This window comes from Maniola jurtina, chromosome 9 (genome assembly GCF_905333055.1).
Source record: "Maniola jurtina chromosome 9, ilManJurt1.1, whole genome shotgun sequence".
Taxonomy (NCBI): Eukaryota; Metazoa; Arthropoda; class Insecta; order Lepidoptera; family Nymphalidae; genus Maniola; species Maniola jurtina.
In genome coordinates this window covers 6,832,487-6,848,063 of record NC_060037.1, presented here as the reverse complement: position 1 = coordinate 6,848,063, position 15,577 = coordinate 6,832,487, and the positions used below count along the sequence as shown (strand labels likewise).

General features: G+C 36.4%; 2 protein-coding genes across 7 annotated transcripts; one reads left to right on the top strand and one right to left on the bottom strand.

The window, feature by feature from the left end:
- Nucleotides 1-242: 242 nt before the first annotated feature.
- LOC123868451 (enoyl-CoA delta isomerase 3, peroxisomal) lies at nucleotides 243-3,369 on the bottom strand. Of its 4 annotated transcripts, none has more exons than XM_045910988.1 (4): nucleotides 3,256-3,369; nucleotides 1,800-2,171; nucleotides 930-1,019; nucleotides 243-671 (listed from the first exon to the last, which is right to left on the bottom strand). In XM_045910988.1, the coding sequence occupies exons 2-4, from the start codon at nucleotides 2,157-2,159 to the stop codon at nucleotides 411-413; spliced, it is 711 nt and encodes a 236-aa protein (XP_045766944.1). In that variant the 5' UTR covers nucleotides 2,160-2,171; nucleotides 3,256-3,369; the 3' UTR covers nucleotides 243-410. The 4 variants fall into 4 exon arrangements, with proteins under 4 accessions (XP_045766944.1, XP_045766945.1, XP_045766946.1 ...); XM_045910989.1 differs by having other exon boundaries at nucleotides 3,323-3,343; XM_045910990.1 differs by lacking the exon at nucleotides 3,256-3,369 and adding an exon at nucleotides 2,749-2,832.
- Nucleotides 3,370-9,305: 5,936 nt separating this feature from the next.
- On the top strand, nucleotides 9,306-14,943 carry LOC123868450 (glycerol-3-phosphate phosphatase). 3 transcript variants are annotated; one of them, XM_045910987.1, is made up of 6 exons: nucleotides 9,306-9,375; nucleotides 9,513-9,661; nucleotides 10,186-10,346; nucleotides 10,885-11,022; nucleotides 11,447-11,790; nucleotides 12,208-14,943. In XM_045910987.1, the coding sequence occupies exons 2-6, from the start codon at nucleotides 9,565-9,567 to the stop codon at nucleotides 12,377-12,379; spliced, it is 912 nt and encodes a 303-aa protein (XP_045766943.1). In that variant the 5' UTR covers nucleotides 9,306-9,375; nucleotides 9,513-9,564; the 3' UTR covers nucleotides 12,380-14,943. The 3 variants fall into 3 exon arrangements, with proteins under 3 accessions (XP_045766943.1, XP_045766942.1, XP_045766940.1); XM_045910986.1 differs by having other exon boundaries at nucleotides 9,510-9,661; XM_045910984.1 differs by lacking the exon at nucleotides 9,306-9,375 and having other exon boundaries at nucleotides 9,382-9,661.
- Nucleotides 14,944-15,577: the final 634 nt, after the last annotated feature.

The window sequence follows — 15,577 nt, the reverse complement described above, 5'->3', positions numbered from 1 at the left end:
GTAGTGGAGCGGTGCGGGAGGGGTGTGATAATGCGATGCAGGAGGAGGAGGAGGAGGAGGAGGAGGCGGAGGATTCGTCAACTTGTGACAGTTGTCACCCACCCACACCACTAACGCAGGAGCCTACTCGGTACACGCTATGCCTGTAATTGGCAATCCATTTCATACCTCCTAAATCTTTTCGATTTCTTGTTTAAGTAGGTACTATGTCGACAGCAAAGATGATTTTTAAATGCATAAAGTTTTACTTTACTCAATATATATTTCATTTAACAATATACTATACACAATATGTTTGCCATAATATTTATAATTCCATAACTACCCAAAGCGTTTTTTTGTAAAAAGTCTTAAGAGGGAATATCCAATCCAACCTTCAAGATATATTTGTCAATTTCTTTGACTATATTTTATAACTTGCTCGCATTGTTGGAAATCTTCCTTAGCTCTTCTATCTCAATCGCATTAGTCTTTAATAAATCTTCTATATAGGTTCTTCTCATCAAACTTTTCGTAGTTATCACAGAATGTTCGGGCAAATTAGAAATTTCTGTTATCTTCTCCCATGCTTTCTGCTGTAACTCTTCTGTTTTGTAAAGATTACTGATTAAGCCGCATTCTAAAGCTTCTTTGGCTGGCATTTTATAGTTTAATAGTAATAACTCCATAGCCTGAAAAATAAGAAGGTACTAGTTATTATTACTCCGTTGCGCCTAATTTTGCGTTTAAAGATTTGTATGGCTATTATTTCACTCCTATTTCTGACGATAATATTTGAATATTAAAGTTTTCTATATTAATTTTTCGTCTATTTCTTCGACCATGTACATTGCAAAACTGCCATCTTATGATTCTACTAGGTATTTATTGGGTATATTGTTTTTGATTTCCAAAAAGTAAATGGCACATCTGAAACAAACGACTCTTACCTTTCTTGCGCCAATCAATCTTGGGAATGTAAAAGACGAGCATCCTTCAGCAACGATATTTAATTTTGTGAATGGTGTATAAAAGTAAGCCTGAAAAATCCAATTGTTTGTTATAATTTGATTTTTCTAGAGATTGATGGTAATGGTATTTGTGTCATTTATGAGGACAGTAAATGTGATATTTGTGTCATGTGTGAAATCAGTAGGTAACGGTGATAATAACAAGAATTACCTACCCAGCTGAGTATGTTGTGGGTTTCTTGTAAGACCTATCACCCCGCGGGGGCGCATTTGGAGCCCTCGTAGTTTTAAGTTTACGTAATTATTACACAACTGACAATCAAAAAGTGTACCTATCTACCCATTATGATTAACAAGTGTAAATTAAAAATTTATAACACCCCCGACGATCCAAAGTATCTGAGTTTTCAAAACATCATTTTCAAATAAATAATTATGTATTTAGGCAACGTCCATCTTGACAGCTTGACATTTGTCTATTGACATAATATTATGAACCTAACGTTTATCTAACCTTCTTTTCTACAAGAAAACTAGAAAAGAGCTGATAACTCTTAAACGGCTGAACCAATTTTTTTAGATTATAGCTAAGAACACTCTCGATCAAGCCACCTTTCAAACAAAAAAAACTAAATTAAAATCGGTTCATTCGTTTAGGCGCTACGATGCCACAGACAGATACACAGATACACAGAAACACAGATACACAGATACACAGATACACAGATACACAGACACACAGATACACAGATACACACGTCAAACTTATAACACCCCTCTTTTTGGGTCGGGGGTTAAAAATAGTACCCATTTTGATTAAAAGGCTTTGACTTTAACAGTTAAACTCACGTTTTCAGAAGCAAATACGAAATCAAACAACGGTAGTGTGGTAACTGCTATTCCTACAGCTGGTCCATTAACAACTGCTATCAGCAGCTTTGGGAATGTTATGAAAGCTTTTATGAATTCTTCTAAAACTTGCAAAAAGTCCGCTTCTCTAGATGCTACCAGATCGTTTCCACTGCTGTAGAAATCGCCTGTACCGGTTAACACAATTATTGAAATACTATTATCAGTGGCTGCATCGTTAAGTATTTTTGTTAATTGGACATACATAGGATAATCTATAGCATTTTTTCTACGTGGTTTGTTCAATCTCACAACTTTGATGTTATCTTTGATCGATTCGATAATGGTTTCATTATCCATTTTCCTTGCATTCTGAAACAAAAAATCAAATTAACTTGTGTCTACCTTCTTTTAGTATAGATATTTGTAGCTATCTCATATTAACATATTAAGTATAACACTTTTTTGTGATAATGTAATAAAAAAATCACGGTTTTCTGATTTTTCCCTTTAGAGCTCGTTCACACAGGCTGCGTAAGCGTTGCGTAGGTAAGCGTAGACGTAGCGCGTACCGTTGCATTGTTATGTATGAAACATGGCATACCGCTTGCGTGGCGTGAACGTTCACGTAGACGTAATGCGTGCAGTTACGTCTATTGGTTCACGCGCGTCACTACGCACGTGTCACGTGTACGTGCTGCATACGCAATTGGTGTGAATCGGCCATTAGTTGTGTTATAAAACATGGCCAACTGCCAAATTTTATGTTAACGTAAAGTACCCATATCGATTGTGATTTCCTTGACGAGATTTGACAGACATACAAACAGACTGGCAACGAAGCGATCCTATATGAATCCTAACAATTGTCTAGAAACCTCAGTGATTTTAAAATACCTATTTAGTTAGCAAGATTACTCGAGGGGTAAACCAATTTTTTTTGACTCACGGTTTTTATGTTCAGAGGGTAGACCGTATCTACCCTGAATTTTTTTCTAAATCAAGGCCGGCAACGACGCATCGTTGGCAACGCATCTGGTGCTGCAAATGTTCATGGGCAGCAGTCTCTGGTATATAGTGTTATTATCTATGGGCGGGCAGTAATACTCTATGGCGGTAATCACTAAACATCAGGTGACCCGCCTGCTAGTTTGCTCGCCATTTTTTTTATTAAAAAAAATTATACGTGCCTCTGTATAATGGTATTAAATGGATGGAAATTACAAGGGTTCTTGGTTTTACTGCAGAACTCTATAAGTTGGTAGGTAGGTAATGCAAATCACAAATGGCTATAGATTCTATGTACACCGTATCTACCTAGTTACCTCTAATAATAAACAATAAAATTGGTACCTAGTTAGTAACTAGGTATTTATAAATCTAAGTCACAAAGTAATAAATACTATTGGTACGTTCATTGGAATCATTTATTCGTAGTAGGTACATAAAACCTTACCGTATTAAAACCTTGCACAATATTAATTATTTTGTCCAGATTATATACACAACATTATTGATTGTACCTTGTATGAAGTGGGATAAATTTGTACAATCAAAGTGCTTATATACTGTACAGGTATATTTGTACAGATATTTGATGTATATATATATGATGTTGCTGGATATATAGTAGCGCCGTGTTCTCTACCAGGGTAGTAATAAAAACAAAAGAAATGAACACTAAAAAAATATATATTATAATTCACTATTTAAAGTTACAATTTCTTTGGAAAGTACTACACGCTACAACGGGCTAGATGCAACTAACGAATTACGCTACGTCGTCGCACGCGTAGCCTCTAAAATGATTACTCGCTAGTGCCTCTACATCACACCACCCCAAATTTTTATCTTAATAAAAATTAACTAAATACAAATTTCCGCAACCTTAATTTTATTTCACAATATTCGTTCTTTATTTTTCGACAACCCTAGCAATGTTTCCGATCCGCTTACCCAACGAATCATAATTTAAACACGTCACCCAGTTAAAGTGTTCCTTTGATTCGATACATGGTACATCTCTTAACACATCATACTTGAGATGAGTCACTACAACTTGAGCGGGTGGCGACGGGGTCGCTGTGGCAAGTCCACTTACAATTGTTGCTATTCCCACGCCATCCAGCCTTCGTTGCACTCAACGCTTCGAATGTTTGTTACATTACATTTTACATTTACACACTATCCAATAAACTATAACAATCGTCAACCACTCTAACACTCCCAATAATAAGGTTTAGTTATGTCTTCTAATGAAAAATAATATATGCGGATCGGGGCCATTTTACAATACTTATTTCGTAATGCTTATTGCTTAATTGCTAGTTGATACTCAAATTATTCTACTGATACCTAACGGGCGTTTTGCTGACTCTCCCACTCCGAGTAGTACGGATTGTATGAGTCGGCAAAACGTCATCGTCACTAAATCTACATTTTTTCTTACATGACGTTTCACCCGGCGTTTGTCGTGGATTTTCGATATCCAGGACAAAAGCCGGTTTCAACCTGTCAATAGAAATATGGGCTTGTCTATTGGGTAACTGTACTAAGTATGCTTTTTCCAACCGCTTTATGACGTCATAGGGACCGTCATACGGTGGTTGTAGACACTTACGCATTACATCGTTTCTAACAAAAACTTTTTTACAGTCTTTTAAAGCAGGGTGTACAAAAATAGTCCGAGAGTCTCTGTGTGTCTCGGGTTTCGGTCTTAAATTACTAATTACCTGTTTCAACTGCTTTAGGTACTCCTCACCGTCCGTTATCTTACTATCCGATGGTTCGAAAAATTCTCCAGGGAGCCTCAGAGTTCGCCCGAAGGTTAATTCCGCGGCACTTACCCCTGTGTCACTGCGTGGTGCTGCACGTAGTCCCATCATAATGGTGTGCATTTTTTCAACCCACGATCTATTGTCCTTTAATCTCGCCATTAAGGCGGTCTTAAAACTACGATGCCATCGTTCGATCATGCCATTACTTTGTGGATGGTACGGTGTCGTCCTAAACTTATGAACTCCTAAATAATTCATTAAATGCCTAAAGAGACTGCTCTCAAACTGCTTTCCTTGATCTGATCTCAAATTAATAAAACACCCATGTCTAGTAATCCATCCTTCATACACGAGTTTGGCTACTGTCTTCGCACAAATATCTTTAATTGGAAATGCTTCTGGCCAACCTGTTTCTCTATCGATCATTGTAAGACAATACCTGTAGCCTTCCTCTGAAATAGTGAATGGACCTGTAATGTCAATGTGTAAATGACACATTCTATCTACTTTTGCAAATTGCCCTAAAGGTGACATAGTGTGTCTGTGAACCTTTGCTTTTTGACACTCTATGCACGACCTAGCCCAAATACCTATATCTTTATTCATCCCAGGCCAAAAATAATTATTAGTTACCATTTTCCTTGTTGTTCTAATGCCAGGATGGCTTAGGTTATGTATTGTTTCGTATGCGATACGCCTAAACTTTTTTGGTAAGTAAGGCCTAGCCTTATCGCCTCGCAAGTTACAAACAATCGGCTTATTTACACTCGGCAAGTCTATTTTTATTAGTTTCGTATTACCGTTTCTTGTTCCTAGCAATTCTGTGAGCTCTTTGTCGTTGGCTTGCGCAATAGCCACTTCTGTGAAGTCAAGTACAGACGGGCACGAAATTGTTTCAACGCGCGATAACGCGTCCGCAGGCGCGTTCTCTTCGCCTTTTGTATAGCGTATATCCGTCGTGAACTCACTAATAAATAATAACTGACGGGTCCTTCGCGGCGTTTCTTTACTACTACTTAGCTTTTTAAACGCAAACGTTAACGGCTTATGATCTGTATACAAAACGAGATCTCTACCTTCGAACATGTTCCTAAAATATTGCACTGACAAATAAAGCGAAAGTAACTCCCTGTCGTAGGTACTGTACTTTTGTTGCGTGTCAGTCAATTTTTTCGAAAAATAACCTAACGGAACCCATTCGTTATTTACTCTTTGTTGCAATGTGCCTCCAACGCAAGTATTTGACGCGTCTGCCATTATAGCAAGCACTTGACCTGAAATCGGATACGCTAACAAAGCAGCGTTCTGTAAATTCAACTTGCATTGTTCGAAAGCTTGAATAGCACTTTCTGTCCACACTATACTACTTTTGTCACGTTTCTTTGCTCCGTGAAGATACTTATTTAATTCAGCTTGATATTCGGCTGCCTGACGCAAATGACTTCTATAGAAATTTACCATGCCTAGAAATCTACGAAGTTCCTCTACCGTTTTCGGTCTGGGAAAGTCTACAATGGCTTGGACCTTGCTTGGCAACGGCCTTAAGCCACTGGCTGACACCTCATGACCCAAAAACTCAACTTTATCTTGTGAAAACGCACACTTTGCTAAATTAATAGTTAACCCAACTTGTTGTAGTCTTTCAAAAACGGCCTCTAAATGTTTTTCGTGGAGCGAACTATTTTCGCTAGCTATTATTAAATCATCTAAGTATGAAAAAACAAATTCTGCTTTATAATTCGCACAATCCGGGTTATTTTGTTGAAAATTTGCCTCTAAATTCTGTAAAACATAATTATTCATGAAACGTTGAAACGTTTGTGCTGCGTTTCTTAAACCGAAAGACATACATGGCCATTCAAACAAACCAAAAGGTGTAATGATAGCTGTTTTCTCCACGTCCTCCTCTGCTATCGGAATAAAATGATACGCTCGGTTAATATCAATCCTGCTAAATACTTTCTTATCGGCTAAAATAAACGTAAAATCCTTTATGTGAGGAATTGGGTATCTATCAGGCTTCGTAATTGCATTCAGCGCTCTATAGTCTCCACACGGCCTTATATTACCATCTTTTTTAGGTACGACGTGTAGAGGACTCGCCCACGCACTCTTTGACGGGCGGCAAATACCCATTTCCTGCATAAGGCGAAATTCTTCTCTTACCTTTTTAAATTGGTCCGGCGGCAGCGGCCTTGGGCGCGCATGCACCGGAGGACCTGAAGTCTCGATGTGGTGTCTTACGCTGTGACGTGGTGGTTCTTTGAACGTCGCTGGCATTGTCAATTCTGGGAACCTACTTAGGAGAGAATAACATGGATGCGACTCGGCTATAGTAAAAATAGATGAATGCTCCGAGTTTACTATAGTGGAAATTACATACATGTTAGTCTCCTGATCTAACAATCGTCTGTTTCTTAAGTCTACTAACAAATTATACTTAGCTAAAAAATCCGCACCTAAAATGGGTTGTTTAACGTCGGCTATTACAAAAGTCCACTTAAACGCACGACGCAATCTTAAATTTAACACTAGAGTCTTTGTTCCGAAAGTTTGTATTTCACTACCATTCGCGGCATAAAGTTTGTATTTATTATTCATTGCACTGTCACACACTGATTTATAACTTTTAGGCAACACTGAAATGTTCGCACCTGTGTCTATTAAATAACGTATGCCATTTTCCTTATCCGTAATACATAAACGGTGGTTCCCTAATTCGACGCAGGTACCCACCGGTTCCACCTGCATCTCCACTAGTTTTCCTGCTTCGTATTCCAGGTGCACGGCTGTTCACAGCGATTAGCTCTCTGCCTGTATCTAAAATGATGCACGCAGAGCCAGTCCGGGCTATCCGGGGTACGTCTGGATCTGTTTTCCTCTCGTCCTCGGGAACGCGAACGACCACGGAAACCTCCGCGACCTCGCCTGCCTCGCCAACTGTGTCTGGACCTGTCCAGCTGGTCCAACCTTGCATGTATCCTGGCTATTTCAGCTGCCATCGACGAAGTTCCGGGTACCGCCTCCTTAACTGCCACTTCTGCTATCAGTTGGGACTTCATAGTTTCCATTACTTTGTCAGCAATCACGGCTAGTCTATCTAGATCTTTAGCTTCTGTCGCAGCCAGAACGCCTCGTGCTGCTGCTGGTAGCAGGTTCTGCCATAAAACGCTTAGGGTCTCATTATTAATTTTACCCCTGGCCAGATCCTGCATCTTTCGGAGGAGGTGGCTGGGTTTCTGATCACCCAGTTCCATCTTCCCGATGAGCTTCTGTATCTGGCGGTTCTCCGACTCTTCATACATGTTCAGCAACCTTTCTTTAAGTACCTCGTACTTACGCTCTTCCGGAGGATTGATGAGGATGTCCGTCACTTGTTGTATGACATCCTTACCCAGCTTGGATACCACTATATTATACCTGGATGCGTCTCCTTGTTTTTGTGGTGCCAGTATTGCTTCCAGCTGGATAAACCAGACCCTAGGTTGGTCGGTCCAAAACTCCGGGATCTTCGACGTGATAGATATCGACGCTAAATACGTGTCTTCATCCTTCACTACTGTCGTAGGTTGCGCCATTTTTAAAGTTTTTTAGTTTTTCACTTCCTACGTGTTAATTTGAGTTGCCCTAGCTTACGTTACTTTACTTTATTTTAATTAAGAAAATTAACACGCGCTACCCTGGTAGTTCAAAGTCCGAGTCACCAATGTACAGGTATATTTGTACAGATATTTGATGTATATATATATGATGTTGCTGGATATATAGTAGCGCCGTGTTCTCTACCAGGGTAGTAATAAAAACAAAAGAAATGAACACTAAAAAAATATATATTATAATTCACTATTTAAAGTTACAATTTCTTTGGAAAGTACTACACGCTACAACGGGCTAGATGCAACTAACGAATTACGCTACGTCGTCGCACGCGTAGCCTCTAAAATGATTACTCGCTAGTGCCTCTACATATACTATCTCTATGTGCAAACCAAACAAAATTTTTTTTTTAATTTATTTTAGGGCCCTGAATGTCACTCTTTTAAGGCCAACAAAAAATTAATATTGTGTACCTATGGATCCACGGAATAGAATTCTACCCTCTTTTATCTAATCAAAGACTACCCTTATCTACCTAAAAAATACGTACTCTGTGGTAGCAACAATTTTTTTTGTAGATCTATGGAGTGTAGAGCCAAAGATATTATATCTTATGGAGCCATATAATACCTATCACTATCTCGGGGGAAAAGTTGAAAAAGTGTCCAATAGAAACAGTAAATAGTATTTAGTTCAAAAACCCATCAATTTGTTGCTAGCGTAGGAGTTGGTGTGGTCATGGTGTGGTATGCTTAGCTGTCGATTCACAATATTTAACATGTTTACAATGTTACCCGTGACGGCTGTGTGACTAGTCTCAAAAGAGCTAGTACCCAGAGCCGTAAAGCCAGTTGTAAAAAAACCTGCCAAGTGCGAGTCAGACTCGCGCACTGAGGGTTCCGTACTTTAATTTTTTTTGAATGATGCAACTACAAATTCATAGTTTTCGGATTTTTCCTTTACTTGTGCTATAAGACCTCCCTACTTGCCAAATTTCATGATTCTAGGTCAACGGGTAGTACCCTATATAGATTTTCTTGACGGACACGACTGACGGACAGACAGACAAAACAAAGTGATTCTATAAGCGTTCGTTTTCCTTTTGTGGTACGGAACCCTAAAAGTGTGACATTGACATTTGATATAAAGATGGTTGACATTTGTTTGACCTTTCGGGTTTCAGGTTTTCAAATTTTGTAAAGGTAGGTTACATTGAAATGGTTCTGCTTTTTATTTTAAAATATTAAGAGACAATTGCTTTTTTAAGTTTGATAAACAGTACCACAATGTTACGACGATTTAATAAAGTTTTAAACTATAACTTCTGTTATATTAGTAGGATACATAGTAGCAGCAAAGCCTGTAAGCCAGCATTAAAAATCACCAAGAAAATGTTTAAATCAGCTGTTTTCAATCTTCAAGAAGCAACTGCAGATCAAGTACAAGAGTTTTTAAATTCTTTTGATACAGTTTTAAGTGATTGTGATGGTAAGTACTCAAAAAAAATTACATTTACAGGACCAATATTGTAATTTCCACTAGCTCACCATTTCTGCATCACTATTTTAGTCATATGCGTAAATATCACTGGAAAAATATAAGCTTGTTATTACATTGAATTTAATAACATTCTAGCAGAGGATTTTCATTTCTAGAACTTAGTGTTTTTACTACAAAATTCACATAACCTGACCTGAGTAAAAGAGATGGATGTTTACTGAAAGAGTTTAGTTTGTAGATTACAAATATTATATAAGCTTTTCCAAGCTTTTGTATTTGTAATTATCAAGTAGTTTTTAGCAATTTTTGGACACTTAATTTATGTGGTCTGCTGCTCCATACACAAACTCCAACACAATGACATTCTACTAATTATTTAAAAACTTATTCTGCATCTTGGATGAATATTTCTGCATCTGGTTATTATTAATTTAGATGTGTCAAGTGTCAACACATATTATTATGCAGATATTTTAAAGGTCAGCAAGTGTAACTATAGCTTTATTTTTAAGGTGTGTTATGGATAAATAATAACGCAATTGCTGGTTCACCAGAAGCTATGAATTACTTCCGCAAGATGGGCAAAAGAATATTTTATGTCACCAATAACTCCACTAAAATCCGTAGTGATTTTGCAGTGAAAGCTCAAGAGTTAGGATACATTGCTGAGCCGGTAAGAACACGACTTTTAGGTGCCATTTCCACGGACGAGAGAATCGCGGCGATAATCCCGTCATACCACCAAATTCGATACAACTCTTATAGACTAATCCCTAATATTATCTCTGACAATAATTGGTCGGACTCCTTGTGATTCCCTCGCTTGTGAAGGTGGTGCCTTAAGAATAATTTTAATAATATTTCTCTTTAACATCCAAATCTTGTAAATAACCTGGCAAATAAACTGGAGGTAGAAGGCAGCTTTTGATTCTGCAGAAACTGTTACATTCCTGTAAACACTGTACCTATCTATACAACACTTGATTTTAAATTAATTAAAGTGCATATGAAGAGCTATGCAATGAGTAAAAGATATTTTATTTAGGATAGTAGAAATAAAAAACCTTCTGTAAAACTTGTGGAGTCAGCTCCTCACCAGCCCTATTTTACATGCTATGTATAGGCGCCATCTTTATCAACTTTCACATATTACTATCAAATTAATACCTTTTAATATTTAAATTAATATTGTGTTTGTGTAATTTTCACAGGAGGAGATTCTATCAACTGCCTATCTAGTAGCACATTACCTCAAAGGCATAGGCTTCACGAAAAAAGTATACTTAATCGGCTCAAATGGAATTGGTGATGAATTGAAAGCAGTTGGAATAAGACATATAGGTGTTGGAGTAAGTTTTATTATACGCTACAATTAAGAATGTAAGAATGTAATAATAAACTGGGATTATTGAGTTTCAATTTTTTATACATTTTCACAGTTGTTTGTTCACCTATACACCATACCCATAAACAGACAGACAGACAACAAAGTGATCCTATAAGGGTTCCGTTTTTCCTTTTGAGGTACGGAACCTGAAAAAAGTACCTACAATTACAAACGCAAACTAAAAAAATATTTGTAATAATTAACTACTATGGATCACTGCAACCGTTTTCGCAATCTTTTTTATTCACGTGTGTTTTGTATCTTCTGTCCTATTCGTCGGCGAGAACACATTTTATACACCACAATTTTAATATGAATATAATATTATATCTATGGTATAATGTAATTGGTTTTCTGTATTTATTGAACAATATAACTTGTTTCAGCCAGATCAAGTGAAAACAGACTTTAAGTCAATGAACCCATCCGATTTGGACCCTGAAGTGGGAGCTGTGGTTGTTGGCTTTGATGAGCATATAAGTTACCCCAAGTTCATGAAGGCTGCATCGTATCTCTCAAATGAAGAGTGTCTGTTCATAGCGACCAACACAGACGAGCGGTTTCCAAAGTCCAGCTCGATCATTATACCTGGTACAGGCACTCTTGTGAGAGCCGTTGAAACATGTTCAGAGAGGAAGGCTTTGGTACTTGGGAAACCTAATGATTATGTTAAAAAGTTCCTAGAGTCATTTGGGCTTAATCCAGGAAGGACTTTGATGATTGGTGACAGGTAATTTTACTTTGTATCATATTATATTTTTTAGAGTTTCATACCTCAAAAGGAAAAACGGAACCCTTATAGGATCACTTTTTTGTATGTCTGTCTGTTTTATGATTGCTAGTGCTAGTGAATGCAAAACAAGTCCAATCTGAAGTTGAAACATGACAATTGTGCAGGTCATAGAGTAAGGATGAAATACAGAAGCCCTGAAGTCTGCTTTTATAGAATGTATGTATACTCATATCCCTTAGATTGAACTACTTGTTTCGCACACACTTTACGCAATATTTATAAAAGTGAAGCAATCAGCCTAAAATTGTGCTAAAATTGAGCCAAAGACCGTACAGTTACACTGAAGTCTCAACAGCTTTCATATAGTTTTACAATGTTTTGTTCGCCAGCTCCTCATTATTTATTTCTTTTCAGGTGTAATACGGACATAGAATTCGGAGTACGCTGCGGTTTTCAGACTCTGCTTGTTATGACCGGAGTCACTTCTGCCAAGGAGGTGGAAAAAATACGAAATGAGAAAACAGCGCCGCTTCCAGATGTTGTTCTACCAAAATTAGGAGATATACTAAACTTGACGTCGTCATAGTACAATTAAAATCAATGTTAATACAAATTGTAGATCAATTAATACTGTCAACGAAAATGTGATACATTTCATAATTATTAATGTTATTTTTTATATTTATTTATTGTTGCAAGGTTGTTAACTTACTACTTAATGTATTTTTTTGCTTCACATCTCTAATGATCTAGATTATTTTATTTTTTGTTGTCTATAGTCGAATAATTTTATTACATAATAATGACCCATCCTTCCAAAGTATGGAAGGAAGCCTTGGTGCGCGAGTAGAAAACCATTGTAAATGCGAAAATTGAAAAGTTAGTTTGAAGAAAAGAAATAATTTCATATGAAAATAATTCATAGTAGCGTCATCTCTGCGCCAATGTCACTACAGTGAATCTCGAACGCAGTCCGTTGCCGCCCAAACTTAAGCAACAAAAGCCTGCTTTTCGAGCTATTACGTTGGAAATCTCATTTTTGTATATGCCATGCAGCGAAATGGCATAAACCGGGAGTTAGCCATATCCCTTAGGCTCAGCATTCTATGATACCACTAGATTTGTTTAGTGAAATAATCTAATTGATTTATCGTTTCAACATCTCCCTCGCTCGCGATTTTGTCTATTTTTTTTTAAATTATTCTTTGATAAATTATTCACAGTATATATAGTATTCTACATAAAAAATAAAAATTTAACTTAGCTTATATAATAAGTGTGGGCTTTAATAACATAGCATTAAGATTGAAGCTCTCTTAAGCTTGATTTTAAATCGCTTTTATCGATAGAAGTTTTCTTTATTAATATATACCAGTTCCTAAATGAATTATGACGCAAAATATAATGCGCAAGTTATAAATATATATGAAAAGTAGTCCTGTCTAATGCTAAGGAATATTGGAAGATTATTTTCATATTTTCCAGTATTAACAAAGAGATTAGAAATAATTAATAGTTCAATCACTAAAGTCAAAGTGAAATAAAATTTGACTTTGACTTTAGTGAGAAATAAAATGTCTTAAAACTTGTAGGTATTGTTTGTTTTGTTGTAATATCGATGGTTATAATATTAGGAGCATTGTATGCAAGTGTGTTATCTATGTAAGACAATGGTGCTAATTTGATTTTACACAAATCTTAATTCACAGGTCAGAAAAAAGTGATGACTTTTTCCTCAGGGAACATTCTAAAAATAATAATCAATTTTTCCTCAGTTCACACACCTCAAGCTATACATAGCGTTTGAAAGCATTTTGAAAGACATTTGCTAGAACGAACTAACAATGAATTAAAATTCCACCTTCAGAACATCTATTAGCTTAGAAAAAATAAATTATGTATAGGCCAAACTTGAATTCTCTGGCATTCTTGTTTGCGCCGATACAATAAACCAAGTTGCTTGCAGGGTAACACGGGTGTAGGCTTTGCTCCCGTTCCCCGCCGCTTCCTAGAAATGCGACGCTACTTGTCATCACCTCAGAGAATTCAACAAAAATTGTGTGTCAGGTCTAAAAGTATAACTTGTATTAGACAAATTCAAATTCAAAATATTTTTATTCAATTAGACGTTTACAAGTTCTTTCGAATCGTCAAAAGCATCTATCACTGGTTCGGAATGCCTTTCCTACCGAGAAGAACCAGCAAGAAACTCGGCGGTTGCTCTTTTCAAAGATTTTGTATAAGGCAAGTTGTACTTTTACACCTGACAGTTAAGATGAATGTATATCTTCAGCTAAAATATACAAGTAGGATCGAATTAGCACCGCTATGATACTAATCCTCAATTATTTATTAATACTAATTATGGTAAAATTAATAATTTTACCATAAAATTTTACCATAATTAGTAATTACACTATTTTCAAAGGTGCTAATTAATTATTTTGTATAAAATACAGATTACAGTAATTACTTGTTGCCACATGAGTTGCATTTTTGTAGGAGGGTTGTCATATTTTACGACGAGGATATTTTATTTGGTTTATATAAATAACGCCCAGATGTCTCTATTTACTAAGCATTGCGAACTATTGCGGGCTGTAACTCGTTTTTGCTTATAACCGATTGCCTTTTGAAATGTCATACAAATTTTTACAGCTTCATATTTTTTTTTAAATCGATCTCGATTTTGTTTGGTATGACCTACCTAGATGACTACCTAGATGGTCATGACTTGATTCTAGTCACGTAGATCATGACGCTGCTTATATCTGAAAAACTTTGTTTAAATATAATAACACCTGCCAAGTGCGAGTCGTGCATCACTCTTTTAAGGTTCCGTACGTAATGAACGGATTTTATGTATTATATTATAAACGTATGGCAACCCTTCATAAACGTTTTTTGCACAGCATTCCTTAAATATTTATTCATATCTACAAAAACAGTAAAAAAAGTGTGATTATGTCCGGGAGTGTCAATATTGTTTTATATACCTAATATTTAGTTAAGCAAATAATGTATTTAGATTGTACATTATATCCTGCACTAAAAATATCTATAAGATATGAATGTAGTTGTGTATATTGTGTAGGTATATCTCATAAATGTATGTAATAAAATAAATATATGCATACAGTATTCAGAAGACATAGTTTTTGTTGGTCATTTTATACTACCTACCTAGTTATTCTAAAGGCGTAATCTTGTGATTCAAAATAGACACCGAACTAGTCTTAAAAATGGAGCAATGCAACAGCTACGCTACGTGATGTTTGAAACAGACATGCGAAGTGGGTCAGTGGTTCAAATGTGTTCAGTAAGTAGGTACTTCTGTTCCTCTACTACTCGTCACTAAAGTCTGGATGCAGCATCTTCTTAGCTTTGTCTTCAAGTATCTTCAACTCTTCACATTTATGCATGTAGGTACTTAGATAGGTACACTTGTAGGTATACATAGGTAGTAGGTACCTTAGTTATCGAATATAATGTTTATTATCAATGATTAGCTGATGCGTCCGTCTTCGTTATGGTGAAATTTTATATATTTATACATAATATATAGCCTATATTATATGGGTATTACTTCTGGATAAATAAGCTTTCTAGTAGTGAAAGAATTATTAACATCGGTTCAGTAGTTTAAGAGATTACAAAGTTTGAGTTCAAAAAATCTATCTGCTTTTTAATATTAGGTACCAGATAGATCGTAAGAAAATAACCGATTTCCCTACATGGGATGATATGATGATGATAAAAAGCCTCAAGAGATTAAAGTGTGCTT